The sequence below is a fragment of the Trichomycterus rosablanca genome, chromosome 25 (genome assembly GCF_030014385.1).
Source record: "Trichomycterus rosablanca isolate fTriRos1 chromosome 25, fTriRos1.hap1, whole genome shotgun sequence".
Lineage (NCBI taxonomy): Eukaryota > Metazoa > Chordata > Actinopteri > Siluriformes > Trichomycteridae > Trichomycterus > Trichomycterus rosablanca.
The window spans coordinates 7,712,992-7,732,626 of record NC_086012.1 but is presented as its reverse complement, the minus strand read 5'-3'; the positions used below and the strand labels follow the sequence as shown (position 1 = coordinate 7,732,626).

Here is a 19,635-nt window from a genome sequence, read left to right as displayed (position 1 = left end):
AGAACTGGTGAGAATGATCCACCACCCAAATAATACCTACTCTGTAGTGGTCCTGTGGGGGTCCTGACAATTGAAGAACAGGGTGAAAGTAGGCTAAAAAGCTATGTAGAGAAATAGATTAACTACAGTCAGTAATTGTAAAACTACAAAGTGCTCCTATAAGGTAAGTGGAGCTGATAAAATGAACTGTGAGTGTAGAAACAAGGAGGTGGTTTTATTGTTATGGCTGATCAGTGTATATATGACAAATAAAGTAATTCCATCTGCCCTTGATTATCCTTAAACATGTCTTTAAGTCTGTGCCTGTAAATGCTGGAACAACTCATATTGTTAATTGCTGAATTTCTCTACATACACATGTATAATCCACAGCTCAACAATTATTTTGCTTTTATTTATTTCAGTTATTTTTAAGTGGTGTTTGAACTCTTCAGATACTGTTACAGTGGAAGTCATAATTTTACATACACTTTGTTTGAAGTCATTACATTTTTTTCCCCTCTACAATTTCCATGTCAACAAACTATAGTTTTAGCAAGCTGTTTAGGATATTTACTTTTTACATGGCACAAGCATGTTTTCAACAAATGTCTACAAACAGATCGTTTGACTTATAATTGACTACACAGTGGTACCTTGAAACTCAACGTCAATTAATGCTGGGGTTGATGTTGAGTTTAAAAGATGTTGAGTTTCGAGGTATTTTTCCCATAAGGATGTATGGGAAATCTGTTAATGCCTTCCATGGTCCCTAGGACTTGCATGTACAGTGGTACCTTGTAACTCAATGTCCCCTAAACTCAAAATCTTTGAAACTCAATGCCCTTCATAGAGAAATTTGTACCCCTAAAAACTCAACGTTTCCCTTAAACTTCCCATCGGGCCGCTCAGGTGGCGCAGCGGTAAAGTACGCTAGCGCACCAGAGTTGGGGTTTTGAATACATCGTATCGAATCTCAGCTCTGCCTTCCGACTGGGCTGGGTGGCTGCATGAACAACGATTGGCTGTTGTTCATAGGGTTAGAGCGGGGGTGTCAAACTCATTTTCACCGAGGGCCACATCAGCATTATGATGGCCCTCAAAGGGCCGATTGTAACGTTTCCTGCTGTGATTGCAGTCTGTTGTTTTTCTTGGAGGCTAAATTCTGCATTTATATTGTCCTCCTTTACCACAGACACGGCCTCATAACACAAGAGACGCACCTGTTTCTCTTCCTGAAGCACAAACTTGTTTTCATTTTCATTACATTTCCTCCTTCTGCTTAATTTTCTTACTTATCTTCTTGTACATTTTGGGATTATGTGTAAATATTTCTTAACATCATCTACTGGCGGGATGTGTCACTTTGCAGGTCACAGCATCAGCATGCATTTTGAGAGATGCAGTTTGTTTAGGATTTTACAGAGTATTTTAAGACAATCATTCTGCCCTCACTAATAGTTTATCCCCCTTGCTCAGCTAGACAGACAGACAGACAGACAGCTCTCTTCAGAATACAGTCGGTTTATTTGCTTCCAGCTGTGTGATACACTGTGTGCATCAAAATAAAGTAAAAATACAAACAATAAAAACAATAAAGAACTTAATACAGTAAAAGCACACAGCTGTAGTCAAGTGTTACATCTGGTACAATATGAGATTTACCCAAACGTAAAATAGAGGTAACGAGTTAGCATTTTGTGTAAAGATACTAATTGCTATAGTAACGGTAACGATTGTATTTAATTACGGTAAATTTGTAACTAAAACGCTGTGATATACAAACATTTACAAATAACTGAGAATATAAACGCCACTACTTACAGACGATGCTTCTGTATTATACTGCAAGATAATTATTTGTATTTATTTATTATTGTTTACGTTACTGACTATGCTACCCCATGTTCTTTTGCCGTAAAAGTCACATGGCTTCCCAGCGAAGGTCAAAGTTAGTTGCCATGACTACGATGACTACAGTTGCCGATTTTAAAGCCGCAGGAGTCCCATTAAATTATAAGTGCGTCTCTGTAACGACTCGAACCATCACAATAATCATACAGTTGTTTAAGCTCTCGCGGGCCACATAAAATGACGTGGCGGGCCGGATCTGGCCCGCGGGCCGTGAGTTTGACACCCCTGGGTTAGAGGGTAAAAAAGTCAGATCATAGGTCCTCATAACTGGTGCAACTGTGGCCCCTGCTGGCTGACTGATGGCGCCTGCACAGGGCTGAGGAATAATGCTGATGGGGGTGTTGCCCTCCATACACAGTGCCCGTCGGTGTATGAACTCGACTCGTGCAGGTGAAAAATGCAGTCTGTACTGACTGTACATGCCGGAGGGGACGTATGTCAGTTGAGAGGCGTTCTCAGTCAGCGGTGAAGGGTCGAATCAGTATAGAGGACGCAATCAGGGTAATTGGACACGACTAGATTAGGGGAGAAAATTGGGGGAAAAGTGGGGAAAAATAGAAAAAAAAAAAAATTTTAGCCTAAAATCTATGCAGTTCTATGGGACCATGGAACGCATTAACAGGTTTCCCATACATCCTTATGGGTAAAAATACCTTGAAACTCAATGCCTTTTAAACTCAACACCAGTCACAGAACCAATTGAAGTTGAGGTTCAAGGTACCATTGTATTTAAGGCATATGTAAAATAATGGGGTAGTTTTTGACACTTATACACTGAAAATAACACAGGTTTAATATAAAAACACTGAAATAAAAAGCTGATTCTCACAACTTCTCAGCACCCTGAGCTGTAACACAAGTTTTAAAGTAAAGCAGTGAGAAACATCCAGCTAAACACAGATACATGTGGATGTTTTCATTGTGAATCTGACGATTATTCCACACAAATGCAGTTTCGTCTCATATTCGCACTTTGATGATGTATTACCGCACCGCTCAAACCGAGCGCTAAACAAAGTGACTGTTCATTGTTAATTTGAAATTAAATAAATAAATGAATAAATAAATAAAAAACCCGAACACATTAAGTTTAAGGGAAACGTTGAGTTTAAGGGTACACATTTCTCGACGAAGGGCGCTGAGTTTCAAAGATTTTGAGTTTAGGGGACGTTGAGTTACAAGGTACCAAGTGTAAGAGGTGTACCTGTGGCAGTAATATAAGGCATAGCTTCAAGGCCTACTTGCCGCTTTTCTTGACATCACAGGAAAATCAAAAGAAATCAGCCAATAATAAAAATAGAATTTTAAACCTCCACAAGTCTGGTTCATGCTTGGGAGTAATTTCCAAACGCTTGAAGGTACCACATCCATCTGTTAACAACAATAATATGCAAGTTTAAACATCATGAGACCGCACAGCTATCATACTGTTTGGGAAGAAGCATTCTTTCTCAAACATACTATGGTGAACAATCAATCAATCCAAGAAAAACAGCAAACGACCTTGTAAAGAAGCTGGAGGAAAATGGTAGAAAAGCATCTATATCAATAGTAAAACATGTTCTTTGGCATGACCTGAAAGGCCGCTCAGCAAGGAAGAACCCATTGCTCCAAAACAGACATAAACAGCCCAGTTACAGTTTGCAATTGCATATGGACAATTAGACTTTTTGGATAAACCTCCTCTGGTCAGATGAAGCTAAATTGGATCTGTTTGACAATAATGACCATCATTATGTATGGATGAAAAAGAGGGAGGCTTTCAAGCCAAAGAATACCACCCGAACAGTGAAGCACAGGGGGTGGCAACATCACATTATGGGGGTGTTTTGCTGCAGCAGGGACTAAAATGTAATTAAACAAAAATAAAGAGAAAGGTTAAATAAATTATTGTTTCCAGTATTATTCTGACATTTCACATTTTAAAAATAGAGTAGGATAGGATTAAATGTTATGAATTGTCAAAAATTGAGTGTTTAAATGAATTTGTCTATGGTTTATGTTACCTTATGACTTCTACTGTATCCGCTTGTTAAGTCGTGACGTGTCGACCTTATGAAACGTCACATCCGGGTCCAAGTTGGCTGAGACCCCTCGTATTTTCAATATACCACAGTGCTGTGTCCGAGTCGGAAAAAAACTACCCAACTGTCTTTCTACCGCTTTTCTTGATATCATGAAGTAATATTTTTGTTCATAATTTAATGTAAACTGTCAAATTGTATATTCATTACACGTGTTTCAAGCTGTTTTTAATTTACATGTAATATGTTCATATAATTTACATGTGATATCCTGGATTTTTTATTTTTATAAGCTATAAGCTATATTGATTAAAAGTAAAACCAAAGAGTCAGAAATGTCAGTTTTCATGTAATGAATTAAAAATATGACCGCTTACCTCTTGATGAGTTGACATGAAATTAAATAATGACATGAACTAGTGTACTGCACATCTTGTCTATATATATATAAAAGACCTTTTCTCGTCCAGATCGCTATTGAGAAGGACTAGAAGTTTATGACTCGTGTTTGTAAACCCAATTTCCAATGACAGCGACACAGAGTTCCATAAGTTTTCCACAAACATTATTTATTTTAACTTTCTTCTTAAATTGGCTTATCCATTAATCCAAGTTTCTTATAAAAACAAAATAAAAACTCAATATGTTCGCAATTGGCGTATAACAAACAAAACTACGGTAAAAAATCTATTGCTCCGCGTCCTCTTTCTTTCCGTATATTTTATATATATTTTCCGTATATAGAGCCAATACAATTCTGCCCTCTTAAGGGCTAACCAAAGAGGACTAATGAATAACAGCATACATTGATTACCAGGAAAAATTATCAATAGTTAAAATACCAAGTCTCCACTTCAAATAAGTATTATTTAACCAAACAGGAAATATTTATGACAATAAACATAGAAAATTACAATTAGTGCAATATTGCTTTTACAATATATATAAAAAGGTTCAGAGGTTCAGCCTTATCTTATCTTATCATATCATAGTTGTTTGCGTTTGGACCCGGAAATGGTCCGAACGTCACGTGTGACGTCAGACTTAACAAGCCCATATGAAAATATTATACAGTGGTACCTTGAAACTCAACGTCAATTGGTTCTGGGTGTGGCATTGCATTTAAAATGCGTTGAATTTCAAGGTATTTTTTCCCGTAAGGATGTACAGGAAACCTGTGAATGTGTTCCATGGTCCCGTGAACTTTATTTTAGGCTTATGTAAAATAATGGGGTTGTTTTTGACACTTATACACTAAAAATAACACAAATATAATATGTAAACACTGAAATAAAAAGCTGATTCTTACAATTTCTCAGAACCCCGAGCTGTATTACAAGTTTCAAAGTGAAACGGTGAGGAAAATCCAGCTAAACACACTGTTCATTGTTAATTTGAAATGAAATAAATACATTAAAAAAAAAACACCTGAACACGTTAAGTTTAAGGGAAACGTTGAATTTAAGGGTACAAATTTCTCAACGAAGGGGGTTGAGTTTCAAAGATTTTGAGTTTAGGGGACGTTGAGTTACAAGGTACCACTGTATTATCAATTCTGTAACCAAAAATTAGATTTATTTAAATAACACAAATACAATATAAAAACACTGAAATAAAACATATAAAACACTGAAATAAAAAGCTGATTCTTACAATTTCTCAGAACCCCGAGCTGTAACACAAGTTTCAAAGTGAAAGTGAGGAAAATCCAGCTAAACACACTGTTCATTGTTAATTTGAAATGAAATAAATACATTTAAAAACAAAACAAAACTGAACACGTTAAGTTTAAGGGAAACGTTGAATTTAAGGGTACAAATTTCTTGACGAAGGGCGTGGAGTTTCAAAGATTTTGAGTTTAGGGGACGTTGAATTACAAGGTACCACTGTATTATCAATTCTGTAACCAAAAATTAGATTTATTTAAATACTTGCCAAAAAAACCCAAATAATATACTTCTATATTGTGTCTACTTCTTGTGATGTGCACTATTTAATAGTGCAATTGGTAATAAATAAATACAGCCATAAATGAGACAAGATAATATGCATTAAAATAACACAATGTAACTTTTTTCTACTCTGGAATAAACACAAATATACAGGTTGGTAATGACTACATTGTCTTTGCATATGTTAACACATGTAAACCAGTGGCTACAAGTCAAAGATCACTGATTGGGATATACACTGATCAGCCATAACATCAAAACCACCTCCTTGTTTCTATACTCACTGTCCATTTTATCAGCTCCACTTACCATATAGAAGTACTTTGTAGTTCTACAATTACTGACTGTAGTCCATCTGTTTCTCTGCATGCTTTCCTGCTGTTCTTCAATGGTCAGGACTCTCCCAGGACCACTACAGAGTAGATATTATTTAGGTGGTGGATCATTCTCAGCACTGCAGTGACACTGACATGGTGGTGGTGTGTTAGTGTTTGTTGTGCTGGTATGAGTGGATCAGACACAGCAGCGCTGCTGGAGTTTTTAAACACCTCACTGTCACTGCTGGACTGTGAATAGTCCACCAACCAAAAATATCCAGCCAACAGCGCCCCGTGGCGTCCTGTGAGCACTGATAAAGGTCTAGAAGATGACCAACTCCAACAGCAGCAATAGATGAGCGATCGTCTCTGACTTTACATCTACAAGGTGGACCAACTAAGTAGGAGTGTCTAATAGAGTGGACAGTGAGTGGACATGACATTTTAAAACTCCAGCAGCGCTGCTGTGTCTGATCCACTCATACCAGCACAACACACACTAACACACCACCACCATGTCAGTGTCACTGCAGTGCTGAGAATGATCCACCACCTAAATAATACCTGCTCTGTGGTGGTCCTGACCATTGAAGAACAGGGTGAAAGCAGGCTATAAAATGAATGTAGAGAAACAGATGGACTACAGTCAGTAATTGTAGAACTACAAAGTGCTTTTATATGGTAAGTCGAGCTGATAAAATGGACAGTGAGTGTAGAAACAAGGAGGTGGTTTTAATGTTATGGCTGATCAGTGTATGACACTTCACAGAGTTTTAATCACTGTGCACTTTTACAATATGATACACATTCCTGAACTCATTTATGTTTAAAAGAAAGCAAATGTTTTTTAGCATCTTTGTTTTGCTTCTTTCAAATCAAAACCAACTGTGAGTGAACCAATGGATATTGATCGGATGTGGTGTTTGAACCCAGGCCCTCAGGTCCCTCCGGCTACCAGCTGTGGTGCACAATGTGTGGAACAATTACTTTACTCTTAAGCCAAATAGAGTTAAACTTCTGAACTCTGATTTTAATGGCGCAGTCACTGCCATTTCACTACCGGCATGAAAACCAACAGCTTTATTACACGCAGTCACTGTGAATGAGTCACATACATAGAATATTTTTTTTATTTGCCCTGAGTTGTCTTTAAAAGTTATATTAATTATAGCCGCTCAGGTGGCGCAGCGGTAAGATACGCTAGCACACCAGAGCTGGGATTTTTAATACATCGTATCGAATCTCAGCTCTGCCATCTGGGTGGGCTGGCCGGCTATATGAACAATGTTTGGCTGTTGTTCATCCAGGGAAGGGAAATGCCGGATGGGGACCTCATAACTGATGCAATTATGACCTCTGCTGGCCGATTGATGGTGTCTGCACAGAGTCGAGGAATAATGCTGATCAGGGTGTGGCTCTCCGTGCACAAGGCTGATTCGCATATGAACTCGACTTGTACAGGTGAAAAGATGCAGTCATCTACAGCACACGTTTCGGAGGGAGCCTGTATCAGTTTGCTGTCCTCAATCGGGGCGGGGGTCAGCATCAGTAGAGAGGAAGCATAACGCAAGAAAAATTGAGAAAATGCATACAAAGTTATATTAATTATATTTATTCATTGTAAATTATAGCCATAATCTGCCATGTAAGCAAATACCTGCTGGTTGTTGTTATTATTATATTTATTAATATTACTAATAGTTGTATTATTACACTTTTGTTTGAGATGTTTGGTTGGTAGCAGTAGTAGACTTCGCTAACTCACTGCTGCTGGGATGCGGGATCGAATCCCCAGTGGTGCTATGGGACATAAAGACATAATTGGCTATTATTAAAAAAAAGGAAAGGAGATCCTGTCTGGGGTGTGTTACTTCATTGTACCCAGTGATTCTGGGGAAACTGGACCCACCGTGACCCTGAACAGTATGAAGCGGTGGTAAAAATGAAAATCAAATGTAAGTAAGAATAAAATGAATCTAAAACTTGTGTGTCACGCTGTATGTATGTGTGTGTGTGTGTGTGTGTGTAGGATCCGAGTAGCTGGAATCAAAGGACTGCAGGGAGTTGTGAGAAAGACTGTGAATGATGAATTGCAGGCAATCATCTGGGAACCTCAGCACATGGACAAACTCATTCCCTCCATGCTCTTTAACATGCAGGACAATGAAGACTCAGACAGGTGGGCGCACACACACACACACACACACACACACACACACAACCAAAGCCAAACTTAAAATGTTAAAAAAGTGTACATGCTTTGTGATGTCATACAACAATGATTCTGAGGAACAGGTAACTATTTGATTTGTGGCTAATATGATTGGCTCTAATACCGTTTACATCGTATTTATAATTATGAACAGTGTAGTAATGACTACATTATTTTGTATTTTACCTAACTTAAGTTTGTTGTTCTTCTATGGACAAAACGTCTAGTGCTTAATTTTTGTCATAGGTTATAAAAAAGTCAGTTCAATAGATATGGGTTGTTTTTTTTTGACCACTCTTATGTTTTGTAAAACTGGTTTGTAATGCTTTAAACATCAGCTAATACAGTGGTCCCCAACCACAGGGTAGCGGACCGGTACTGGGCCGTGGGTCATTTATTACCGAGTCGCACAAAAAGAATAAATAATTAGAGATTGCTACAAGAGCAATTACATTTCCAATACTCTTCAGGTGTTATTGTCTCCAATCACCACTAGGTGGGAGCAGCGTCTCGTTGCAGCGAAAAAAGCTCAGGATTCACACTGATTTTCCATCCTATAGTTATTTTGTTTTGAATCCTTCCGCACCTGCCGGTCTGTGAAATTATATCTTATATGAAATCGGTCCATGGTGCAAAAAAGGTTGGGGACCGCTGAGCTAATACATTTAGGCTGACCAAAAACACTAAGCTGAGTTCTGTCTTAGAAAGATAGATACTGTATTGATCCTAAAGGAAATCAAAAAAATAAATAAAAGACAAAATAGACAAAATAAACAAACAAAATTTGGCTTCTGTTATTTTGTTTTAAAGCACCATTAGCAAAAAACACAAGGTGATTATAGAATGTTTGGTTCTGGGCTGAGCACTTTTAAATTCATTAGTTGCTAATGACAGACCTGTATACTAAATCCTTACCCAAGAAAGCAGCAATGAACAGCTGACCAAAATAAAAACCTACTTTTACTCCATGACAGCATGGAGTATTGATTTGTGACAGCTGTATGAGACTGATGATACAATTTGCAGACAAACCTTTACATTAAGTTTAAATTTGTTGAGCTTTGATTTTTCATATTTGCACCTATTGATAAGGTCAGAGAAGCCACAGAATGCTACATTCACTTATATAACCACACATTTGAACCGTGAGGAGGAGAAAAGACATCTAAGAATGCATAATGTTAAACACTAAAATGGCAAATGAGTAATAAATCCTATTTTTGAAAGAGTTTGGTTCTCCTGAACGCACAGAATGGGTGCCTTGTCTGTGTGTGAAGGTACCTATGCCTGATTTTGGAATTTTAGAGAGGGCATACAATATACTGCCATAAAGGTATCATCTTTTTCTATGAAGTCCATGGTTATTTCAGCCAGCACGTGCTATAACAGTTTGGCCCTAAAGACACAGAGGGTGTGTTCGAAAACCTAGTGAGCTCTATACATAGACAACAATTACCTCATCCTACACGTGCTTCCGAGAAGCTGTTCGAATTCCTAAATGCCTTAAAATGCTGTCTACTAAGGCACTTTAAATCTGAACAGTATTTTGACTGAAGAACGAGGAAGCATTCGATGCTTCCTTAACGGTGAAGGCAATCCCAGCATTCAGTGTGGCACATTTTTTCTCACAGAAAAATAAAAAATATGGTGGACTTTGCGGAGAAACCGGAGTTATTTTCAAACTTAAATACATTATTATTGATTTTTAATTTGTGTAAACTTTCACAAGTGTAATTTATTTGCAAATTCGGGCTTGTCAGCAAATGTAACCGTTTTCGGTACACAGAGGGAGATGTTTGTTGACTTGCTAGCGCAATGTGCCACCCTATCCCATTGATTTGAATGGCATGAGGCTAACTGTGTTAGCTTAGTAAACTGATGGAATCACTGTCTAAGTAGTGCGTTCGAATAACCTGCCTTATAAGTCAATGACTTATTAGAATCCTCTCTACTACAGCTGTCTATATAGGCAGTAAGACAGCAAGGCAGCGCACTGGGTTTTCGAACACACCCAGAGTTGACTGACCTGCCTGCAGTCCAGACCTGTATCCTATTAAAAATGTGCTGTCATAAATAGAATTGGACAAACAGTGTTTAGTAAAAAAAAAACAAGTTAGCATCCGCTTGTCCAAAAGTGTAATTAATAGGAAAGGTAATGAAACACAGTTTTTTTGAGTGTGTTGGTGGCATCAAATTCTAAATTTGTGTATATTTACAAAGTACAGTTAAGTGGTTCTGTAAAAACACTGTAAATATTTTTTTTAGCTTTTGTCAGCTAAATAAAGGTTAATAAGAATTAGCAAATTATATTTGTACATCAGCGAAATACCAGAGTTCCACTTCTGCAAGTTAAAAACAGGAATATAAGAGTTCAGCGTCTCTGAAACTGGACTGCTTAAAATAGGAAAAACACTGCCTGGTTTGATAAATCTCAAGGTCTTCTGCAACATACAGATGGTATAGTCAAAATCTGGCATCAACATCATGTTCTTATCTGACAGAAGTGAAACTCAGTAAGGTGCTTTGCTGTTGTTGCCCACATGTGTCAAGGTTTGATGCGTGTTTGTATAGAGGTGTTATTTAGATTGATGTCACCTTGGATAATTACATGAAATAGCAGGTGTTTCTAATAATGTGGCCAGTAAGTGTATATCATACACAATTTGCACAACTACACACACACATGCAAAATCTTTCATGTTCTTTATCTTGCAAGGTTATAATGAGTCATATCACACTATATGACATCTATACGCCTGCATGCATATCCTGCTTTTACATACCATGTTGTCAAGTTTATTTATAAAGCGCCTTCAAAAACCTTAAGTGTCGTCCAAGGCGCTGTACCATAAAATCAGAACAATGATAAAACAAATCAATGACCTAAAATAAAATAAATTTTCACCACACTTAAAAGTCGTTTTGGCACAGAGGAGACCAAGCGATTTAGTGTTTCAGCTTTTATTTTGTCCCATTAAAAGCTTCTTCCTGCAAACACGTCTTAAGATGTGCAACAGTACGGGGTCGTCGTTGTCGAATTTTTCGTTTCAAAATTCTCTATTGGGGACAGGTCAGGACTGCAGGCAGGCCAGTCAAGTACCCGTACCCTCTTCTTCCATAGCCATGCCTATGTAATGTGTGCAGCATGTGGTTTTGCATTGTCTTGTTGAAAAATGCATGGACATCCCTGGAACAAATGATGTCTTCAATGCAGCATATGTTGCTTTAAGATCTCAGTGTACTTTTCTGCATTAATGCTGCCATCACAGAAGTGTAAATGACCTTTGCCAAGGGCACTGACACAGCCCCATACCATGACAGACCCTGGCTTTTGAACTTGTTGCTGATAACAGTCTGGAAGGTTCTTTTCATATTCAGTAAAGTATGAAGTGGCATTTGTGCATGTAACTCTGTATTGTAGTGCTTGACAAAAGTTTTCCAAAGTAATCCCTTGTCCATGTGGTTATATCAGCTATTGTTGAGTAGCGGTTCTTGATGCAGTGCCGTCTGAGGGATCGAAGATCACGGGCGTTTAGCTTAATCTTGCGCCCTTGGCCTTTACGCACTGAAATTCCTCCCAATACCTTGCATCGTTTAATGATATTATGCACTATAGAGGGAGAAATATGCAAATCCCTTCTAATCTTTCTTTGAGGTACATTGTTTTTAAGCATTTCAATAATTTTCTCACGCATTTGTTGACAAACTGGAGATCATCTTTGCTCATGAAAGACCCGCCCTTTCCTGGATGCTGCTTTTGTACCAAACAATGATTACAATCACCTGTTGTCATCTCCTGTTTGGAATCACATCATTATTTAGTTTTATCACCTCATTACTAGCCTTAAATTGCCCCATCCCAACTTTTTTTGGAATGTGTTGCAGGCCTGAAATGCAGGAATGGAGGCATATTAACAAATGAAATGAAGTTGAGCAGACAAAACATGAAATATTTCAGGTTCACATTGTTTGCAATCAAATAAAAGTCAAAGTAAATGTAAGAAACACTGCATTTTCATTTTATTTGCATTTTTTATACTGTCCCAACTTTTTCTGATTTGGGGTTGTACAATAGTTCATTTGAGAGGAGATACAAGCATAAGTAACAGTATCCAAATCTTTAAAAGACAGAATGTTTATTAGTTTGCTGATAGTTTTTTTATGATCAGTTTTTAATTTAACATAACAATTATCTTGGAAAAAATATTAAAATGCCCTTTTAAAATTGAGTCTATTTGGTGAAAAGTTTTCAAAATTTTGGACAGATGAAAAATGACAAATAAGTATTGCATTATTTTAACCACTGGTCCATCCGAAACACAGGGCGTAAGGGTGGAACACACCCTGAACATGGCATTCTGGCATTAACCCGAGCTTACCCATAAGGTCAGTTTAGAGTAGCTAATCCACCTTTGCTGTTTCTTGGAAATTAAGAGAAAACCAAAATATCTTGAGAACGTGACTAACCTAACAAAGAGTAACTAGAGGCTAGGTTTGAACCTAGGTTGCCAGGACCCTGTAGCTCTGCAGAACACACACAATATGCTGCTCCATGATGCCACACAGGTCTAGACTGGAACTTAGACTTCTTGTGGCTGTTAATACCTCACACTGGTCTCTGCCCTGTTTTTGTGTTTTCCACCAATTTAGGTTAATTTTTGTTCTGTTTTTAGTTCTTTCCACTCATTCTTATCTTTGCACCTGTTTTAGTTCTCCCATTACGTTAATGAGTTTCACTTGTGTCTTGTTTCTGTTCATGTACCTAAGCCTGTTGTTTCCACAGACCAGGGCAAGGTATCAGCGTTTTCCATAGCCTGTACTGAGTGCTTTATCCGACCGATAGCTTTGATCACGACCTGTTTTTGTGTTTTTAACTTTGTTTTGTATCTTGCTTACCACAGCCTGTTTGTAGATCGACCGACCCTGTTTGTAATTTGACTTTGAGTTTTGTTTGCCTGACATCTATAATAAACTTGCATTTGCATTGAACCCATTTGCAAGCCCTTGTTACAGTAGACAACAAGCCACTCACTGATTACAGTTGTACAAAATTTGGGCACCTTTGTTTGTCTTTGAAGTAAAAAATACCCTGCACAGCCTCTACTGCAAATAAATACTATTTTTTTCTGCATGTACAGTAACATTATGTTTAAAATAAAGAAAACCTTACACAGCTTTGGCCACCCTCAGACATTGCTAATCATGTCTGTATAGACACGTGGCCAGCCGATCTCTGCCTGAATCTTAATGGTAATAGGATTATTACCATTACCATTACTATTAGTAATTACCATTACTATTACCATTAAGATTCAGGCAGAGATCGGCTGGCCACGTGTCTATACAGACATGATTAGCAATGTCTGAGGGTGGCCAAAGCTGTGCAATAGATTGGCACTCTGTCGAAGGTATTCCTGCCGTGTGCCCAGTGTTTCCTGGTAAAACAGGACCTGCCACGACCCTGACCAGGATAAAGCAGTTGATGAAAATTAAATTATTTTTTTTTTTTTTACAATTTTAAATTTAATTATGTACTGTTTGTCTTCATTTGCCATCATATATAGTTTTACTTTTATCAGTTGTATTTATTTTTATTTATTTTTATTTAAATGTGAAGCATTTTACTTTTAGAAAAAGTTGTTAAGCATTTGTTTTATTTCTTCAAAAAAAATGACTACAACTGCATCAGAGGTGTGAAAACACCATAGCTCAAGTAGGCTGGGGACAGGTGCCTCTAACATTGAGGGGGTCCTTAAAAGCATTTTTTACAGAAATGTTATGTCAGGTTGTAGGACCTCCTAAAACTCTTCATGGGTGTTATATAGGAATATTATAAAAACTAAATTAGTTTTAATTTAAGGTTGATACAGCCCTTACTTCAGTTCCTACCCTGCTTGACACTTTACAGTCTTTTTTGATATTACAGTGTAATTAATATTTCAATGTATTAATATGGGAAATGCCTACAAGTAAGACAAATACATTCTAATCGTGGTGGGATTTAAACCCTCAGCCTTTTAATCAGTAGCCTAGCATTTTAACCACTGAGTCACCCTCCCACATTAGTCAATAAGCTAACTTTAGCTAAACTTGCCAATATCTGAGCATCTATGTAGAACCACCTACAGCGAGGAAGCAAGAAAAAAAAAAGAAAAAAAAGTTTCCAGTCTTTTATCTCAGAAGGATTGTGTATTACTGTTAAACAAAGCTCTGGGAACAGTCAGCGCATAGTTGAACCATGAATAACAAAATTAGACCCTCAGTAAAGCATGAAGTAGCTTTCTTTGACAAGTGTGCTGAGCAAAAACGACACATGAGTGGCACAGTTGCTTAACAAATACAATTGGCCATGTTCAAGGCAGGGTGACTGGTTGGGCATCCACCTCCATAGCATAAAGGGATCTAATTGGCACTAATATGTAAAGATATATTGTCACTGTGGTGCAGCAGTAAAATATGCTAGTCCACTACCACTGAGATCTGGGGTTTGAACCTCAGCAGTGCTTTAGGCTGGATTGGTGTCCACACAGACATGATTGGCTATGGATTGGGTGAAGGGCGAGCACACTAGTCATTGGGAGGTGCACTTGTCAATGAGCTCTGGGTGCCAGTCGTAAGAACGGACTAAAATAAGCAGGCTTGTGTCAGGATAAGGTATGCAAACCAAAATGATTCGCTGAATATGGAAGCAGCCAAAAAAAAATCCATATGCCCTAGTTAAATATTTTATTGATTAGGGTTGGTCACTAATAAGGCCGGTCAAATTTCTTTGTTTTGAACATCTGTCCTGACCCTAACTCTATAGAAAACCTATGGGATGAGCTGGAAATGAGAGTCCACAAGTGAATCTGATGCATCTAAGTCTTATTGAGTTTTATTACTTTAAACATATCCTATGCCATATGTTCCCCAGTCTCGTTAATCATATAGGAAAAGCTTTCGAGCTGTAATTTTTGTTATGATGATTATTGCAAGGGCAAATTCTTGGTGGAGCAGTGGATGGGTTTCTCTATTTACATTGTACACCTAAAGATTAAATCCAAGGCAAGCAATCTAGGGCTAACAGGCCCAACTTGGTAAAAACTTTGCTTGAACTGGCAATTTTCTAATTACAGTGTGTTCAAAAAATAGCAGTGATTTTAAAAAAGTGAATAAAGCGCAAAATCATTATAACTTTTTTTTTTTCCATAAATGCAAATGCACTGAAAATACTACACTTTCAATTCTAAATCAAAGCATTAACAAAATGTAGCCAGTTTGTGTTAATCCTTTACAGAAAGTTAAGAAAAATGAATATTAGGCTGCTCAAAAAATAGCAGTGCCAGCATTTTTCTTTAAAAACTCAAAAAAATATATGTATAAACTGAAAAAAATGTTTGAGGTTTCACTTTACTTTAAATTACTGAACTAATATTTAGTGGCATAACAATTGTTTCCGAGATCTGTGTTGCATGGAGTCGACCAACTTCTGGCACCACTGAACAGGTATCCAGTCCAGGATGATTAGACTACATTCCACAGTTCTTCTGCATTTTTGGGTTTTGCCTCAAAAAAACACGTTTCAGATTTCAGCCCACAAGTTCTCTATGGGATTGAAGTCAGGGGATTGGGTTGGCCACTCTATTACTTCAATCTTGTTTGTCGGTAACCAAGATGTTTTGGGTCATTGTCATGTTGAAACACCCATTTTAAGGACAACATAGGGCAACATGATCTGCTCAAGTATTCTGATGTATTTAAACTGATCCATGATCCCTCGTATGCGATAAATAGGCGTAACACCATGGTATGAAAAACATCCCCATATCATCATTTTGTACCACCGTGCTTTACTGTCTTCACAGTGAACTTTGGCTTGAATTCAGTGCTCAGGGGACGTCTGACATACTGTCTACGGCCACTAGACCCAAAAAAAACAATTTTGCTTTCACCAGTCCACAAAATGTTGAGCCATTTCTCTTTGGACCAGTCAGTGTGTTCCTTGTCAAATTTTAACCCATTCAGGAAACGTCTTTTTCTTAACAACGGAACTTTGCAAGGAGTTCTTGCTGGTAAATTGGCTTCACTTAATTATCTTCTGTACTCACTGGTAACTTCAGATGTTCCTTGATCTTTCTGGAGGTGATCATTGGCTGAGTATTTGCCATTTTAACTATTCTTCGATCCATTCGAACAGTAGTTCCACGCTTCCTTCCGCATCTTTCAGGTTTTGGTTGTCACTTCAAGGCATTTGAGATCATTTTAGCTGAGCAGCCTAGAATTTGCTGCACTTCTCTGTATGTTTTTCCCTCTACAATCAACTTTTTAATCAAAGTACGCTGTTCATCAGAACAATGTCTGGAACAACCCATTTTATCCAGTATTTCAGAAGGAAATGCGCTACATGTGCAACATTTGCTGCCCTCCCACCTCAAATAAGGGCCAGATTTGACACCCGTTCTTCTGCAGAATGAATGACTTCACCAATTGAACTCCTCACTGCTATTATTTTGAACAAGCCCCTTTTAATCAATGCTTTGATTACTCAGTCCTAATTGTTGGGTTTGTTTTGTTTTCATTACTCTACTACACTTTTAAGTAAATTTTTTGCTATGTAGAAATAGCATTTCTACTAAAAACAGTGATTTATCAGGTTAATGATGTTGGACTGCTATTTTTTTTAACACCACTGTACTAGTCGAGTATCCTAACCACTGAATTAAAACTATTTAGTGCTGTTTTTTATATTGATGTTACCTATCTCCAGGGACCGTATGCTAAATATAGGCTGGCAGTTTGACCCTAAATGCATTGTGTATTCCACAGCCAGTTCTTCATCGATCCATGAAAGGTGTGTGCGCATGTGTGTAAAGGAACAAGAATTAGAGCATGTTTATGCCATTTAAAAAAAAAAAAATTGTGGTATATTGAGCCTGACCTCAACGGCATTGAACAAACAGTCTGACCTTTCAAATGCTCTTTGCTTTGCGCTGAATGAACACACATCCCACTGTAACGCCAAACCAAAACCCTATATTAAAGCAGTTTTGGGATGAAGTGGAAAGCAGACTGTGAGCTAGATCTACATAAAATGCTAAAAAGTTGATTTTTTCAAATTACTTTAAAAAGACTTTTGCAGCTCTTTATTATACATATGTATTGTGTTATATATTCACTGGACACAAATATTTACCAACTTTTCCTGTCCCATTACTTACCTAGGGGTGCTGGAGAGGAGAACCCTGCATCTCTGGCTGAGAGCTGTTTCCGGGAGCTGCTTAACCGTGCTGCATTTGGCAACATGAACAACGCCGTGCGACCAGTACTAGTGTAAGTACGATTACCATAGTTCACTCTACCACATGTGCATTGTGGGATTTACACTCGCTGAGCACTTTATTATGTACGACTATTTCGTCTGTACATTTATTGAATATTATATAAGCTACACCTGCAATACAGATGAATTTTGTAAGTATACAAATACTGACTGTAGCCTATTTGTTTCTCTGTGTACTTTGCCACCACCCTGTTTTCCTTTTTATTGATCAAGGGACCCCTATATTACCACCACTGACCAGATGTTTGGGTCTCAGCTCTGTAGTGAAACTAACATGGTAATAACATGGTAGTGTGTGGATGGATGTCAGTCAGTAATTATATACAACAAATCTCCTTTTTATGGTGGATGTAGCTTCAATGAATGTATGTATTAGATAGGTGTACCTAATTTAGATTTACATTACAAAGCGACTTACAATTATGACTGAATACAGTTGAGGGTTAAGGGCCTTGCTCAGATGCTCTGATTGTACAAGTTTACAGTGGCAACTGGCAGTGGTGTAGTTCAATACCTTAACTGCCAATGTCAGTACCTTAACTGCCACTGCCATGGTGGTATTAATATATCAATCTTTGTTTGTATTATTATTATATTTATATGTTTGCTTTACTTTGTAATCAGTTTTCTAGTAGCCAGGAATTTATAAATATGTCTCTGTTTATCAAATTTGGCAAAATCATGTCAACTTGATTGCGTGAATCCACATAGATTTTGACTGAATACAGAGGTAGAGCTTTAGGATACAGTCATTTGTTCGGAAGCAAAGTTGCTACTTCTAACAGCTTGAAATCTGTGGCCAGTCTTGATTTGTATCATCATTTTCTCAATGATTTGTTTATTAGTGGACAATCGTATATTGGCGGCACGGTGGCTAAGCGGGTTGCACTGTCGCCTCACAGCAAGAAGGTCCTGGGTTCAATCCCCAGGTGGGGCGGTCCGTGTCCTTTCTGTGTGGAGTTTGCATGTTCTCCCCGTGTCTGTGTGGATTTCCTCCGGGGGCTCCGGTTTCCACCCACAGTCCAAAGACATGCAAGTGAGGTTTATTGGGGATACTAAATTGTCCAGGACTGTTTTTGACATTAAACTTGTGAACTGATGAATCTTGTGTAATGAGTAACTACCATTCCTGTCATGAATGTAACCAAAGTGTAAAACATGACAGTAAAATCTTAATAAACAAACAAACAATCATACACTGATCAGCCATAACATTATAACCACCTCCTTCTTTCTACACTCACTGTCCATTTTATTAGCTCCACTTACCATATAGAAGCACTTTGTAGTTCTACAGTTACTGACTGTAGTCCATCTGTTTCTCTGCATACTTTTTTAGCCTGCTTTCACCCTGTTTTTCAATGGTCAGGACCCCCACAGGACGCCCACAGAGCAGATATTATTTAGGTGGTGGATCATTCTCAGCACTGCAGTGACACTGACATGGTGGTGGTGTGTTAGTGTGTGTTGTGCTGGTATGAGTGGATCAGACACTGCAGCGCTGCTGGAGTTTTTAAATACCACCACCAAATAATACCTGCTCTGTGGTGGTCCTGGGAGAGTCCTGACCATTGAAGAACAGCATGAAAGGGGGCTAACAAAGCATGCAGAGAAACAAATGGACTACAGTCAGTAATTGTAGAACTACAAAGTGCTTCTATATGGTAAGTGGAACTGATAAAATGGGCAGTGAGTGTAGAAACAAGGAGGTGGTTTTAATGTTATGTCTGATCAGTGTATATCCATAGTAGAAGGTAAGTAGTGTTAGCACACAGCCACGGCTTCCTGTCAGATTGTGTCAGTGATTTTCATAATAATATTCTTGGCTATGTATTTATTCATTTATTTTTAAGGTGATACACAGTGAATCATTCTGGTCTGTGTATCTCACTTGGTACAGTTTTATGCTGGATGTCCT

At 38.0% G+C, this 19,635-nt stretch overlaps 1 protein-coding gene across 3 annotated transcripts in view; it reads left to right on the top strand.

Moving 5' to 3' along the window:
• The window catches only part of efr3a (EFR3 homolog A (S. cerevisiae)), a 122,955-nt gene that overhangs the window by 38,309 nt on the left and 65,011 nt on the right, over positions 1–19,635 (top strand). For all 3 annotated transcript variants that reach the window (XM_062987566.1, XM_062987567.1, XM_062987565.1), the window contains exons 7-8: positions 8,216–8,365; positions 17,600–17,707. In XM_062987566.1, the coding sequence (XP_062843636.1) occupies positions 8,216–8,365; positions 17,600–17,707 (258 nt within the window). The remainder of the gene's footprint in view (positions 1–8,215; positions 8,366–17,599; positions 17,708–19,635) is intronic.